The sequence below is a fragment of the Acomys minous genome, assembly GCF_964271855.1.
Source record: "Acomys minous genome assembly, chromosome: 2".
Lineage (NCBI taxonomy): Eukaryota > Metazoa > Chordata > Mammalia > Rodentia > Muridae > Acomys > Acomys minous.
In genome coordinates, this window is record NC_140484.1 from 14,960,842 (window position 1) to 14,977,393 (window position 16,552).

The 16,552-nt window shown below is 43.3% G+C and overlaps 1 protein-coding gene and 1 pseudogene across 3 annotated transcripts in view; one reads left to right on the top strand and one right to left on the bottom strand.

The window, feature by feature from the left end:
* The window catches only part of ARMH3 (armadillo like helical domain containing 3), a 187,722-nt gene that overhangs the window by 106,076 nt on the left and 65,094 nt on the right, over positions 1–16,552 (top strand). For both annotated transcript variants that reach the window (XM_084773443.1, XM_084773444.1), the window contains exons 21-23: positions 2,709–2,791; positions 4,405–4,531; positions 10,429–10,504. In XM_084773443.1, coding sequence (XP_084629569.1) covers positions 2,709–2,791; positions 4,405–4,531; positions 10,429–10,504 — 286 coding nt within the window. The remainder of the gene's footprint in view (positions 1–2,708; positions 2,792–4,404; positions 4,532–10,428; positions 10,505–16,552) is intronic.
* LOC311592715 (large ribosomal subunit protein uL22-like) overlaps positions 1–16,552 on the bottom strand; it is a 222,231-nt pseudogene that overhangs the window by 43,718 nt on the left and 161,961 nt on the right. The window lies entirely within an intron of this gene.

Genomic DNA, 16,552 nt, shown 5'->3' on the forward strand with positions numbered 1-16,552 from the left:
AAAAATAAAAGCAGTGTGGATAACCTACAAAATGAGAGAGAAATTGTCAAACTGTTCATTTGACAAACGATTGAAGACTTTTGTTTTAAAGATTTAATTTTTGAGCTGGGTATGGTGGTAGAGGCCTTTACTTTCAGCACTGGGGAGGCAGAGGTAGGAGTCTCTTTGTGAGCTCAAGGCCAGCCAGAGCTTCATGGTGAGACTCTTGCCTTAAATTTTTTTTTTTATTATTTAAAAAAAATTATGTGTGTGTGTGTGTGTGATGGTCTTTGCAAGTGAATGCAGGTGCTGGCAGAGGCCAGAGGATGGATTCCATTGGAACTGGCATTACAGGAAGTTGTGAGAGCCCCCATTCCAATAGGTGCTGGGAAATAAACTTGGGTCCTCTGCAAGAGCAGTACAGGCTCTTTTGAACTGCTCTTAACATCTTAACATCTCTCTAACCCCCTGACAAAAACTAATACCACAGATTTATAAATAACAAAATAATTGGTAATCCTAGCATTTGTCAGGTGGAGGGAGAAGATTAGGAATTCAAGACCAGCCTCTATATAAAACAAGTTTGAAGCTATTCTGGGCTGCATGCAATTCTCTTTCACAAATGGATGGGGGAAGGGGCTGGAGGTGCAGTTAATAATGGGGGAAGGGGTCTGGAGGTGCAGCTCAGTGGTAGGACACTACTTAGGTGTACACGGCCCTGGGCTCACTCAAAACAAGCATCCTACTCAACTATAGATTGAGTTGGAGGCCAGCCGGGACTCCCTCCATGTATGGGTTTGTGTTATATACACACAAGATGTTTATGATAGCATGTGTCTATAATCGCAGCACTCCTGGACAGAGATAAGAGGATGAGTCAGACTCTGTCTTCTTTTGTTGTCTTTGGATCACTACTCCTGTGATGAAACACCATGACCCAAACAACTTAGGGAGGAAAGGGTTTATTTAGCTTAAGGAACTCAAAACTGGGCAGGAACCTGGAGGCAGCAGCTGATGCAGAGGCCATGGAGAGGCGCTGTTTCCTGGCTTGCTTGTCATGGCTTGCTCAGCCTGTCTTCTTATAAAACCCAGGACCACCAGCCCAGGAGTGGCCCCATTGACAATGGGCTAGGCCCTCCCACATCAAACACTAATTAAGCAAATTCCATACAGGCTCGCCTGCAGCCCAGTCTTATGGAGACATTTTCTTGATTGAGCTTCCCTGCACTCAGGTGACTCTAGTGTTTATCAAGTGGGCATAAAACTAGCCAGCACCAGTCCATGATGGCTGAGCAAACGCGTAGCATCTGGGAGCGCACATCTTGACACAAAAGCAGGATGCAGAGAAAGTCACACTGGGAATGGTGCAAGTGTTTGGAAACCTTACGAACCTACCACCAGTGACATAACTTCTCCAACAAAGCCCCATCGTCTAATCCCCAAACAGTTCCACAGACTGAAGTAACTATTTCAGTATATGAGCCTCCTTGGGGCCATTCTTACTCAAACCACAGGAGCTCCCCCTTAGGAGTGGGATATATCAGCTCAAGAAGGAATAAATCCTGCCATTTGTAGCCAAATGAAAAGTGGGATCGAATTAGAGCATGTATGTCAAGTGAAATAAGCCAGACGCAAGAAGACAAAACCCATATTCTCTCTTAGACGTGGAAGTTTTAAAAGACTTGATCTTAATGTAAAATAGTGATTACTAGGCGCTGATGATTGGGGGAGGGCAGAGATCTGTGGATAATGTACACAACAGGGCAACTGGGTAGGAAAACAGGTGCTAGTGTTTCATGCCACAGTGAAATAGCGATGTTTTACATAAACATGGTTTGTTTTGATTTGTTTTTTATGAGACAAGGTTTCTCTGTGTAGCTCTGGCTTCTCTGGACTCACTTTGTAGACTAGACTGGCCTTGAACTCAGAAATCCTCCTGCCTCTGCCTCCTTGAGTGCTGAAATTAAAGGCATGGGCCAAGACACCTGGCTTTTTTTTTTTTAATTTTTAACTTTTAAAAAGCTTTTGTAATAACTTCAAGTCTCTAAAGCTTAAATGCTCTAAACATAAATAACAAGGAAAAGGAAATACTAATTACCCTGATTTGGTCAATTTCTTTCTTTTTGGACATAATAAAATAACACATATAAATAAATATAAGCATTGCATGGTTTTTTTCTGTCTTTGTTTTTAGTTACCACACCAAACAATGAACTTCACTGTAGCATTTTCATGCATAGATACTATTATACTTTGTTCTCCTCCTCCCTCCCCTGCTGTGCCTTGCTCCTGCCTTCATGTCACATGGAGTCCATTAGTCTTTTGTTTTCCCGCCCCCTCCCTTTAGGCCTCTCCCACTCCTCTCCTGTCAGGACATTCTCCCTCCTGTCCTCCTCTTACATGTTAATAATGACAAAGGCCTTGGCTGCCGAGATTCACTTCAGACCTGTGGATTTCTGTAGAGCTATTTTGCTTTTATTTATTTGTTTGTTTCTTTATTTGGATGTGTGTGTCTGTGTCTGTATCTGTTTGTAGGTAGAGTCCTGTGTGGAGGTCATATGACAGCTTGCAGGAGTTAGTTCTCTCTTCCTATGTACATCTGGAACCTCTGAGGTCATCACACTTGGAAGCAAGCACCTTTGCCCCCTGAGTCATCTTGCTGGCTTTTACTTACTTTTATTGATTATATTGATTTTGATTTGAATAACTTGATGTTTTTTCCTTTAAAGCTTTGATAAACTTGCTGAAGTTCCTTATGTCAAATGAAACTGTACTTTTGGCCAAACACAACATTTTTACATTGGCCCTTATGGTGAGTATTAATAAAAAATACTTGTTTTTCTGAAGTCAATATGCTAAGGCAGAGATGGGCTGGTTTGTAGTAGAAGCCAAGGATCTGGGATCTAAGCTGTGTTTTCCTTATTGATTTGGCCTGGGAGGCATGGATACAGGTCACATCTCTGTATGAATATTGAGGTTTGTCCCAGCTGAGAAACTATACTGTACTATTGCAGTCTCTATGTGAATAGATACATTTTCTAGATGCTTCCCTGTAGGCACTAGGGGTTTTTTGTTTCTGTTTTTAGATTTATTTATTTATTATTGTGTATACAGTGCTCTGCCTGCATGTACACCTGCAGGCCAAGAGAGGGCATCAGATCTCATTATAGATGGTTGTGGAAGAGCAGGCAGTGCTCTTAACCTCTGATCCATTTCTCCAGCTCCTAGGCGCTAGTTTTTAAACACTTTTATTTGGAGGTTCCTTAATACCTCTACCTCCCTTCCAACCCTCAGCCATAGGTAGGAGAGAAAGAAGGTTAGAAGGGACAGGGGACATAGACCTCTTTAGACTGAGTTCTGGCCAGTTTTAGGGTCATCAAGTTCTTTGGGAAAATACCAGTCTCAGTCATTAGGATATTTAGCAGTCCAGCAGAACCAGAACCAGCAGCCTTCTTTTTTTCTCTTTGAAGCCTTTCCACCCCTGACTGCACCCCCAAGCGTCGTTCCCTCTCTCTCTCCCTCTCTCTCTGAGCATCTCCTCCAAGCCCCTTTCCAAGTCTTATGAGGCTGTTATCAGCTGTGGACAAACTAAGAGCATCTCCATATCCCACACTTGGGATTAGAACAAAAACCTGCTTATATAACATAACCGAGTTTTTAAAGAAACTAACCCTTCCATCACACCTCCCACCAGGTAAGTGGTTCCATTATCCCTGCACTTGGCATCTGAAGGGTATATAAAAACAACCTTTTAGTTATTTAGCCAGCTTGTAAACGTCCAGTATTTGGTGGGGATGAAACTCCTGATTGTGTAGTAACTGCTAATTGTAGAACTATACCCCAGATGGCCGATTTCCAGCTCTCAGCATGACCCCAGAGTGACGCAGGGTTGAGATGTGTGATAGCACCCTGTTACATGGTGTTCCCTCTATATGTATAAGTTAGTTTTCAGAGCATAGATAAGAATAGAAGTAAAGAATAGGTCTGGTGCCCCATATTTGACCACGTCCCCTGGATGGGGAGGCCTGGCGGCACTTAGAGGAAGGATAGCAGGCTACCAAAAAGAGACTTGATACCCTATGAGCATATACAGGGGGAGGAGGTCCCCCTCAGTCAAAGTCATAGGGGAGGGGAGTAAGGGGGAAATGGGAGGGAGGGAGGAATGTGAGGATACAAGGGATGGGATAACAATTGAGATGTAATATGAATAAATTAATAAAATATATTTTTAAAAAGTATGAAGCTTTGTATATTATGTTCATTTTATATAATTTGTTAGTTTATATCAGTGAATTTTTAATAATAATTGTTTTACAGTTGTGTATATTTACAGATCAGTAAGAGATGAGTGTAGTGTGTCACTAGTAATGTTTTCCTGGTCTTCATAGCCTGATGCTTGGATTTGGGCTGTTGCTTCCTTTTCAGATTGTGAACCTGTTTAATATGTTTATCACGTATGGTGACACATTCCTGCCAACCCCCAGCAGCTATGATGAGCTTTACTATGAAATTATCCGCATGCACCAGAGCTTTGACAACCTCTACTCAATGGGTAAGCTCTGGTCTTTCTCCTCCTTCCCTGTACCCCGTCCCCATCAGTAAGTAACAGGAAAATTGTACAAAAGATTCTCTAGTTGGATGGAACCCTTGGGTGTTAAGTAGATCATAGCTAGGCGTGGTAGTGTATGTGACTTTAATCCCAGCACTCAAATGGTGGAGACAGACAGATCTCTGTGAATTCTAGGCCAACCTGGCCGTGAAGTTTTGGCAGCCAGAGTTACATAGAGAGACCTTGTCTCAAAAACAGTAAAGAAACTGTCTCCTCAGGCAACAGGAAAATCTATGTGTGCCTTTTGCCTTCAGGTACTCAGACTTCACCTCAATGGAAAGCCTTGTAGCTAGCTGCCCTCTGGTGATGTGGAGAGGGGGCATGAGGGAGAGACAGGCAGGCAGACAGACAGAAAAAGAAAGAACGAATGAAAGGAAGAAAGAAAGAATGAATAACAGAGAGAGAAGCTTGTGGGCTCAGTGAGTGCCAGTAAGATGTTGGTAAAAGAGTGAGCGGAGAGTTTGGAAATTGCCTTAGTCATCAGAATACTTGTCTTATGGGTACACAAACCTGCGTCTGATCCCCAGTATCCATATCCTCAGGCACCATGGTGACACACGCTGTAGAGCATTGGAGACAGGCAGATCCCTGGGGTTTACTGGACATCTAGCCTAGCCTGCTGGTGATCTTCAGGCCAATGAGAGACCCTGTCTCAAAGTACGAGGTGGATAGCACCCTTGAGGAATGGCATCCTGCACGAGCAAGTGCTCTCATCAGCTGAGCTACAGCCTTGTCTCTTTTGTTTCCCTTTGTATGCCTTCTCTTGATGACCCTTTGAAAAAAAGCAAAGCAAAACAAAACAAAAACCTTCCCTCTGCCTGGGGTCCTGTATTATGAAAAAAGTAGGAGGTAAAAGAAATAATAAAATATGTTTTCAAAGGGACAGCAGGGACTGGAGAAAAGGCCCAGCCGTTAGGAGCACATACTGGTCTTGCAAAGGACCTGGGCTCAGCTACCAGCAAAACATATCAGTGACTCAAAACCATGTCTAGCTCCAGTTCTAGGGGACCCAGTGCCCTCTGGCCTCTGCAGGCCAATGTGTACATGCACATGGTGTATACAAGCTCATGCAGGAACAAACCCATGCAAACAAAATGTTTTTAGACGTGAGATGGCTCAGTTGGTAGTGACAGTACTTGTTATACAATCCTGGTGACCTAATTTCAACTACTGAGACCCATGGTGAAAGCAAAGAATAGATTCCCAAAAGTTGTCCTCTGACCCCAACATTCACACTAATTGTACTTCAGACTAAAGCTATTATTTATGTAGTAAATTATGGAAAACAAAAATAACACACTATTTGAGAAAGACTGAAGAAACTTACCCCAAACTGTGATTTTAGGCTGAGGATATAATACAGTTGATAGAGTGCTTTTCCTAGCATGCAGGAAGCCCTGCTTCAATTCCCACCACTTTATATCAGGGCACATATGCTGGCACATGCCTGTAATCTGAGCACTCTGGAGGTAGAGACAGGGTATCAGAAGTTCAAAGTCATCCTCAATGACATAAAGAGTTCTAGACCAAGGCCAGGCAGTGGTGGCACACACCTTTAATCCCAGCACTTGGGAGGCAGAGGCAGGTGGATCACTGTGAGTTTGAAGCCACCCTGGTCTACAAAGCGAGTCCAGGACAGTCAAGGCTACGCAGAAAAACCCTATCCAAGACCAATCGTCAGACATGGATAAAGCAGCAGTATAATCCAGGTACCAGGAAAGTTTAATCAGGAGAAATTGGAGTCAGGGTTTGTCTGGGCTATATTAAAAACAAACAAACAAACAACAACAACAACAACAAAAACCAACAACAAACAAACAAAAACCAGGAAAGAGACGTTAAGGATATAGCTCGGTTGGTAGAGTGCTTGCCTGATATTCATGAAACCCTAGGTTTAATCCCAGCAACTGGGAGGTAGAGGCAGGAAGATCAGGAGTTCAGGGTCATAATTGGCTTCACAGCAAACTTCAAAGGCAGCCTGAGTTACAGGAGACACTATCTTGAGGGATGGAGTTTTCAATTATATTTCATTTGTTTTTTGTGTGTGTCTATGTGCACATGCACACACATGTGCTCAGGTATGTGATAGAGGCCAGGAGAGGGCATCAGATCCCTTGAATCTGTTGCTGCAGATGTGTTGAGATCCCTGGCTTCTTATGTGAGCCCTGGAGGTAAACTGGTCTGCAAGATTGCATAGCAGTCACACTTAGCCAGGCTTAAGCCATTTCTCCAGACCCTGAAAAAAAGTTATTGAACTTCCTTCTCTCCAACCTCCAAAAGCAAGCCATAAAAGATCCTATGATTTCACATAGTATTCATTTCAGAACATTGCTAATATTATATTAACAAATGTATTACAGAGCAAAATCCAACATCTATACTATAAAAATCATGTTTATGTCTAAACTAGGAGAGACTTAAAATAATAGAGCAAATCAGTAGTTGCTAGCATTTAGAGGATCCCAATGTGGTAGGACATGGCAGCTGCCTCAGCTTTGATCCAGTGTCCTCTTGTGATCTCTATAGGTACCTGCACACATGTGTACACGCGCGCGCGCTCGCGCAAACAAATGAATAAAATAAATCTTTAAGAAAACATTTAAAAGTATCAGTAGGCAACTTTTCCTTGAGAAGCGTGTACCCACACATGGCTATGTCTTAATTCTTCTGAGACCCTTTGTATCTCCTAGTCCTCTACTCAAATCTACTTTAAAATATCTTTAAAAAATTTTTAAAGACTTTTATATGATTTTTAGTTGGATGTGTGTGTGTGTGAGTATATGCCATGTGTATACAGGTGCCCATGGAGGCCAGAGGCATCAAGTTCCCTAGAACTGGAGTCACACAGGTGGTTGTGAGCCGCCTGACACTTTGCTACAAACTGCACCCAGGTCCTCTGGAAGAGCAATGCCTGCTCTTAACCACTGAGACATCTCTCAAGCCCCTGTTAAGATGTCTTTAATAAGCTGGGGGAGGGAGGTGTAGTAGCAATTACACAGGCCTTTAATCCCAGCACTCAGGGAGGAAGAGGCAGGAGGATCTCTGAGTTAGTGGCCAGCCTGGTCTTCCTAGTGAGTTCCAGGACAGCCAAGGCTACACAGAGAAACCCTGTCCTAAAAAAGAAAACAAAAACAAAAACAAACAAACAAACAAACAAAAAACAAAAAAAGAAAGAAGAAAGAAAATATGTCTGGGTTACTGTACCAAAAAAGTTACCAATAAAAAATTGAAGTCTAGGGTGATAGATCAGTTGGTAACGTGCTTGTCAAACAAGTATGAGGACCACAGTTCAGTTTCACTTGAAAGGAAGGAGGGAGGGGGAGAGAGAGAGGAAAGAGAAGGAGAGAGGAGGGAGAGAAAGAGAAGAAGAGAGAGAGAAGAGGACAGAGAGAATGAGAGGTGGGGGGGGAGGTGTGAGTGCTAGCACAAGCAGCCGCAGTGGTTCTCAGCACTGGGAAGACAAAGAGGCGAATCCAGTGGGCGTGCTAGCTGGTTACTCCCCCAGCCTAGCCTACTCAGTAAGCACCATTTCAAAGGGACACCCTGTCTCAAAGTTGGGGCCATTTATCCTGTTGTGTAAGTGGTGGGGGGAGGTACTCATGTGGTCCCACTCCACCATGAGGATTTATAAGCAGTTACTTGTGGATGGGACGTTTTCTTCAGTGTTGTAACCACAGTAAGGTATCTGTGCTCCTGCAGACAAGCCTGATGAAGCTTGCTGGATCACACATACAAAAATCAAAGTAGAAGCTGAGCTAGTTAGGAAGAGCAAAGAGATTAGCAGGAGTGGGAGGGAAGGAGAGAGGGTGAAGGGGTAAGTGATTAAAATGCTTTCTGTGCGTGTCTGAAAGTGTCATGATGAAATGCATGTATTATTAATATGTGCTAATAAAGACATTTTTATAAGACAGAAAGGGTGTAACTGAGGAACTTCAGTTGAAGTTCACCTCTGGCCTCCACACTTAGGCACTCATACATACCCATAAACATGTACATACAAAGAAATACATGTCTGATCTGCTGAAATAATTTTGTTCCTATGGAACTAAACTTGCATAGATGTTGGGTTATCCCTGAGTCGGCGCTCTAGAACTCTAACTTGGAACTGTTGCAGGTTGCTGTTGCACTAGCTAAACCTTATTCACTGGAAAAGCAGCATTCTTAACATTTGTTTGCTAAAGTCTTCTTTTTGTCTTCTCTTTCATAAAATTCCGCATATTTATAAAACCTAGACCTTACAAGAACAGATGTCAAGCCAAGATCAGTTCCCCCCATACACACACACACATTCTCTCTCTCTCTCTCTCTCTCTCTCTCTCTCTCTCTCTCTCTCTCTCTCTCTCTCCCCCCCTCTCTCTCTTTCTCTCCCTCCCTCTTTCTCTCTCTCTCTCAAAAATAAATGTTTGAAAACAAACCCCAAAAATTCTCTAAACTGACAATCCCCTGAAAGGACCTCAAATTTGGCACAAAATACTTGTGCCAAAGTTCTTGGTACAAAGGAGATTTACTTGCCCCAGAGGAACAAAAAGTAGGTAATAAGAGACCAGGAAGGACACAGAGAAAGAGGACAAGGGAAGAGGACCAAGGGAGAGGAGAGAAAGGGGGAAGGGATATTTGTCCCTGAGGGCTTCCAGGGTTAGTAAGAGACCACATACCACAAAATAAGGTGGAGGGGCCACCTAGACCCCTTGACAGGTAATAGTGATTGCCTCTAACCCTGACCTCAGTCCCTAAGACCCACATAGTGGAGGAGCATCAACTTTCTGACTTGTCCTCTGATCTTCATAAGCACACACTTTCACACTCACACATAAGTTAGTAAAAATTTCAAAAAAGTGCTGAGCGATAGAGGAAGAAGTTAATCTCTGGTCTCTATATGCACATACATGTGTTCCTGTACACATGAGTGCATGTGTACATGCATACAAACACAGCAAAATCATACTTGAATGCCTGCCTCCCATTTACAAAAGAGAATTTGGTCAGATAGTGAATGTTTCCTATTGATTCATTTTGCAGGTCACCCATGTAAGTGAGAGGAGCAAAACAGCTCTCTTTCCTTGTTTGAAGCATGATCATTCTCTATCTGGAAAAGTTATTTGTCCTATTTGGCTGGGTATATGACTTAAAGTTTATAAAGATATAGTGGGGCAAGAAGGGACACCAACTCAGCCAGCTATGAGTTTGAGGCCAGCCTGGTCTACATAGTTTCATGTCAACCAAGTGTAACCCTAGTCATCAGAAAAATGGTAAACATTGTGACCAGGTTACCCTCACATTGCCACTTCTATATTAGATATTGGTGAGTGTGCATGTGTTTGTGCAGATGTGTGTGCATGGAGGCCAGAGGTCAAGCTCAGGTTAGTTCTCAGGAGCTGTCCACCTCATCACTCTAGAGCCCCGGGATCCATCTGTCCCTGCTTCACCAGTACCGGGATTACAAGCATGTGGCACCACACCAGACATTCCCATGGGTTTGAGGTAGCTAACTCAGGCCATCATGTTCTTATGGCCAACTGACCTATCTCCTCATCATCTTGTCTACTAAGTGAATATAGAAGCTGTGTGTTTTGAATCTATTATAGGGGAGGGACTAGGAATAGCCTGAGGCAGAGAAGCAGTAGTGACTACTTTGATGGGAAGTGAGAAGTCAGAGAAAGAAAAATTCCTGCAGAAGATAGTTGAAAGGTTCTTTAAGATGTTATTTGTTGACTTTTTAAACAGAAGGTTGGCACGAGCTTTGTTTGGTTTTCTGTAATAGTGCTGTTCTGAGATGTGTCTTCATTCCTTACATTTATGTTTTGTGTCAGGAGCTTGACAGAGCTTGTTTTCTTTCTCAGTCCTTAGGCTCTCTACCAACGCAGGCCAGTGGAAGGAAGCAGCTAGCAAGGTGACACATGCGTTGGTTAACATCAGGTAAGGAATGAGAGTTTCTGTCTGAGTTCCTTGTTCATCCTGAGCTTTATTGCACCTCCCCAAGGAGAATGCTCTGAGCACTACTACTATTTTAAGCCCCAATGTCTGTAGGAGTGGAAGAAATTGTCATACTTGATCAAGAAAAGCAGGAGTACATGAGGCTTTCATTTTGTCCTATTGAGAAGTAGCTTGGAGGGCTGCTGGCTGTTTTGTGAATTTTCTACCCAAGAGATGGTTGCAGGCACCTTAGCTGCCAAGATGTTGTTTATGCATAAGCTACCCAGAGCTTTGCTCCCTCAGTTCTTCCCCAAGACTTCTTCATGGCAACCTGGAGCTCTCATATTGTACTCGAGATAACTGTCTCTATTCGTGGTAAATACAAGCAAACGTGAGCCCTGGGGCTCAGTCATTTTAGTTCCTTATGAAGTAGCAAAGCAGAGCTCTCCATGTGCCCGGTAAGATTGTCTCAGACGTGGGGTTCTCAGGGGCTGGAAGCAGCAGTGTCCCTGGAGTCAGTGAGTCCATAAGTAGAGGGAAGGCTGCACGCTAGATCTCAGTCTGACTTTTCTCCCATTGTTTCCTCCTTTGTGCCTATGATTTTCCTTTTTCTCAACAGTTATTAAATTGTTTTTGCAAACAATCAAGAAGTTAACGCTGTATAAAAGAGGCAAATCCAGCAGATGGGGAACTTGATTTAGCTCCAGATGTAAGGCCTGCCAGACACTCCAATAATAGTAATGCATACTTACAACTTTGTATAGAGCCTAATGTGTGAGGGAGCAGGGTGCGCTGTTTATTCCCATCTTTTTTTCTTGTCCTTCAGTGATTTACTACAGGGTTTCACATCTGGGAATAACAGGGAAGCTGTGAAATGTGTGTGTTAGGTGGACTGGGACGATAGCATGAGGTGAGATGTGCTAACAAGACACAGTGGAGAGGCTGGGCTGCCCGCCTGCCCCTGGAGACACTTGCAGCAAACGCAGTTTTATAAATCTCACCAATAAATGAGTTCTGTACCTAGCAAGCAATCAAGATACTGTCCTGGGTCCTCCTAGATGTGAGTTTCTAAGAGAATCTGGCATGAGAGGCTCTTCTCCCAGGTTCCTTTGTGACCCAAGGGCAGTAAGACAGCCATGGGTGCTTGAAGGTACATCAGGGCTAGCTGTGAAATGCATGAGAATATAGTGGATGCTGTTTATCGTGGATTTACACAGGCTTCTCAGGCAGCCCCTTTTCATCTGGGGCCTGTTTGCTTTATCTGTTTCACCGTTTCTGCGTTCAATAGTTTCTGCCTTGTCTGCTGCCCTCATTTCTCCCAAGGGCCACCAGGCAGCATATACATTTCTCTGCCTTCTCTGAATAACTAAAAGGATCGAGCTGAGCCTGAAAAAGATACTTGTCACCATGGCCACTTCCGTGTCTTCACATGACCGCCAGACTCTCCTTTCATTCTTAGTTCTCAAACTTGGCTTCCTGCCGAGAATAAGTACATCATTTTCACTGAGTCCAGAGCAAGGGCACATACTGCACATGCCAAGAGCAGCTCACCTTTGCTTCTCCTTGACACCTCTCTCACTTACAAAGTGTCAGACTAAATGGTGTCTTCTTCCATGTGCTAGTTCTGTGGAATTTATTATATGCTTCTTAAAATGTCCTTACTTTTCTCTCCTTGAGCCGGATCCTCACATAGCACAGGTAAGCTGTGAACTCAGTGCACAGCTAGTGGTGGCCTTGAACTCCTATTCCTCCTGTTTCTACCACTGAAGTGCTGGGATCACACGTGTTTGTCACCACACTTTCCTCAAAATACACTTTATAGTAGAGAAACTAATTCCTAAAGACAGTGAGTTTTGGCAGGCTCTGCTTTTGTAATATGGCAAAGTTGAGAGCCCAGTCTCTTTGAGGATGTAGTGTTCCATGTTCACGGAATGCTACCGTGACTTTCCCTATGGGCTAGAAGACATGGAATGAAATTGAGTTAGAAAAGCTGCTGCAGCCGGGCATGGTGGCCCACGCCTCTAATCCTAGCACTCAGGAGGCAGAAGCAGGTGGATCACTGTGAGTTCAAGGCCAGCTTGGTCTATAAAGTAAGTCCAGGACAGCCAAGGCTACACAGAGAAACCCTGTCTTGAAAAACCAAAAAAAAAAAAAAAGAGCTGCTGCCATAACCTTGCTGTATGACCTTGAGCAAGTTACCCTCTCTGAACCTCTTCTACCACCTATTAAATGGGAATGGTGATAAACTATAAAATTGCAGTCATTTCATATAGAATGTCTTCAAGTTTTATGCATCTTATAGCACTCTCTAATCTCCTTCTTAGACTAACTACTTTTTTCATTGTATTTCTATACCATATTTTATCTATTCACTTGCTGATGGATACTTGAGTTATCGTTACCTTTTGGGGTTCGCACAGGATGCTGCTTTGAGTACAGCTTGTGTTTGAGAGCTTGCTTGTGCATCATTGTGGTGCTGCATACTGGGACTAGGGTAAACAGATGGATCAGCAGTTCTTGCCCATCTTGGCCTACATTTTGTTTGTTTGTTTGTTTTAGTTTGTTTTTTTTCTGAGACAAGATTTCTCTGTGTAGCCCCGGCTGGTTGTCCTGGACTAGCATTGTAGACCAGGCTGGCCTTGAACTCAGAGATCTGCCTGCCTCTGCCTCCCCAGTGCTGGGATTAAAGGTGTGTGCCTTTCGTTTTCGTTTATATGTATTGGTGTGAGGGTGTCAGATCCCTTAGAACTAGAGTTACAGGCAGTTGTGAGCTGCAGTGTGGGTGCTGGGAGTGGAACCTGGGTCCTTTGGAAGAGCAAACAACACTCTTAACCATTGAACCATCTCCCCAGCCCCATAGCAAGACTTTTTTTTTTTTTTTTAATTTTCGAGACAAGGTTTCTTTGTGTAGCCTTGGCTTTCCTAGACTCACTTTGTAGACCAGGCTGGCCTTGAACTCACAGCGATCCACCTGCCTCTGCTTCCCGAGCGCTGGGATTAAAGGTGTGTGCCATCACGCCCGGCCTCATAGTAAGACTCTTAAAAGGACTGAGGTATAGGTGCAGATGAGGAGCTGCTGCATCATGTGCTAATTCTGAGTTTAGTTTTGGTGTTGTTTTGTTTTTTTTGAAGAATTGCCATGCTGGATTTTTAGGTTTCTTTATTTGTTTTTATGTTACATGTATGTATAGCATGTGCATACCTGTGACCCTGGAGGGCGGAAGAAGGTGTTGAATACCTTGGACCTGGGCTACAGATAGTTGTAAGCCACCGTGTGGGTGCTAAGAATTGAACGTGGGTCCTCTGCAAAAGCAACAAGTACTTTTAACTGCTGAGCTATCTCTCTACCCCAGCTCACCCATTTTAACTTTGAGACAGACTTTCACTATGTACCCTTGACTGGCCTGGAACTCAGTAGTCCCAGACCATGCATGTCCCAGACTCAGACCCACTTGCCTTTACCTGTGAGTGCTGGGATTCAAGGCGTGTACCACAACACCTGACCTTTACTTGGAGCTTTGGTTAATAATTCCTTGCTACCTTTTATTTTTCTGTTCTGTAAAAGTTAAAATGTTTTGGTTTTCCTTGAACATGGACACTGATGGCTTTGAGTGAGTGTGATCAAGGAAGTTGTCTCATATTCAGTATTTTCGTGCCTGAGGGAGGAAAAAAGGCACAACTGAGACAGGCTCCCTTTTGTTCGTTTGTCTTTTTCTTAAAGCTTGTGTTGTGCATCTGTGACTTTGGGTGGTTGAGAAAACAAGAACTTGTGTCAGAAAATCTGACCATTGAGTTTCTGAGGGATACTGTGGGGCTCAGAGCTAGCAGGAAAACTTTGGTATGCACAATTCATTTTAGCTATTTCCAAAGTTTATTTGTGCTGATGTACACATGAGAAGGATTTCTAAGGTAGTGTGAGCAAACTCTTATCACTGTCTTGTAGAATGTTCTTTAATATCCCCAGGAAGAGATGAACCGAAGGTCAGATGTCTGTGTTGGGAGGCATCCAGCCAATTGATGGCAGTGTGAAGCTGTCTCTGCATCTCCTGGGTAGGGCAGCTCTATCGAGCACCGTTACCCTGAGCCTCCCCAGCAGATGAGCGCAGACCTTCCTGTTCTTTGGAGCTTAGGTTTTCACAGTGTGAGTTAGAGCACTTCCACAGCTTGGAGTTTCAAGTGCTTATGACATTCTCTGCTTTTCTCTGCCTTTCATGGTGTAGTCATATGAGTTCTTCAGTTATCCAAGTAATTTGTGTTTAAACAAGCCTCTCTTCCTGTTTGATCTTCAGCAGATTCTGAAAATACAGCTGCTTAGAGCTGTTATTTTAATTGGAGTATCTGAAGACACCAACAAAAAGGGCCATGCTTGTTCCTCCCTTAGCAAGTGTTGTGTCCTTTCGTAAGAAGAGTAAAATATATTGTGGACTTTAAGGTTCCTTTAGAGTGTTTGCCTCCCTTTTCCCTGTGCACTCTGGGGTATTTGTTTATATGAGAGAGGCCTCGGTATCCCAGGCTAGCCTTGAACTTATTTTGTATTTAAGGCTGTTTTTGAATTCCTGATCTTTGTGCTGCTACCTGCCAAGTGCTAGTAGCTAAGGCTGGCTTGAAAATACTATGTAAGTCCAGGCTGGCCTTACATGTACTACTTTTCCTGCCTCTCCCTCTCTGTGGCACTGAGATTACAGGTGCACACCACCATCCCTAGCCTAGTAATCATTATTAATGGAGGCAGGGTTAGAGCTGAGAAGAAGGAAATATGAGCTCTCAGTCCCTTGAAGTCTCTCCAACTCTTACTGCTCAGGCACTTGTTTGGGCTTCTGTATCTGCCGCCTATGTAGAAGTTCTCAGTAAAATGAACACTGATGAAGTGAGAGGAGTTGCAGTTTGATGCCCAGAAACTTCAGCAGAAAGATGCAACTTAGTTTACTGAGAAGTGAATTTGGAGTAAAGTATTGGATAAAATACAGACTAAAGTAAAAGATAAGAGCAGGGCACTGAACTAATGAATTCTAAGTAGCGGGGACTATATGACCATAACCTTCTTGTTGTCTGCCCTAGGTTTAGATTATCACTTGAGTTATAATTCATCAGTAGGAGCCCTACTTTTGCTAGTTAGACCCCAGTCCATGCTTAGAAAGACTAAGAAGCATTGTGAACATTTCTACAAAGCACTAGAATGAAGCCCAGTAATATTGTCTCCTCACTGATTGGAAGCATTATTTACCTTAGTAGTCAATGTTTCCCAGTCCTCTAAGACCACAGCTAGGAGCAAACCAAACATTGAATGCCAGATGGTTAATCATCTGTTTTGCCCTTATCTGGGTTACACTGCAAAGTGAGGTTTTGCATAAGGTCGTAGCTAGGGTTGGTTAACTGTTGGGCAGTAAAGAATCTTGGTTTAGGAAATTCAGGTATTTGTAATGAAATATTGAGGTTTTTATCTGAGTCTGTAATGATTTGTAGGTGTTGGTGATTTTAATATAACTCTCTTAAACTCAGCTTACAATTCCCTTGGAATAGTACTGCACTTTGTTTCCTCTACATTGTCATTGTCATCATCATGTGTATGGATGTTTTGCCTGTATACATGTCTGTGCACCAAGTGTGTGCAGTTGGATTCCCTGGCTGGAGTTACAGATAGTTGTGAGCTACCGTGTAGGTGCTGGGGACTGAACCCACGTCCTCTGGGAAAGCAGCTAGAGCTCTTAACTGCTGAGCCGTCTCTGCAACCCCAGATTTTAATTATGTTTAACCCTATAGTTCCTTGCCATTAAGTATATCTACATTGTTGTGCAACCAGTACGAGCATCCACTTCCAGAATTTTATGTATTCATGAGTGGCATTGGGGACTGAAAGTAGAACCTGTGCTCATCAGACATGCACCTTACAAGGCCACGCTCTGTGCTCATTACATTCCCGTCCTCCTTTCCTCCTTCCTCTAGCACCTGGCAGTCACCATTGTTTTCTGATTTTATGATCAGAAGTGAACTCCATCTTAGAGGAGTCGGGTTTGTCCTTTGGGACTGGCTTAGTTCATGCAATAGACTGTT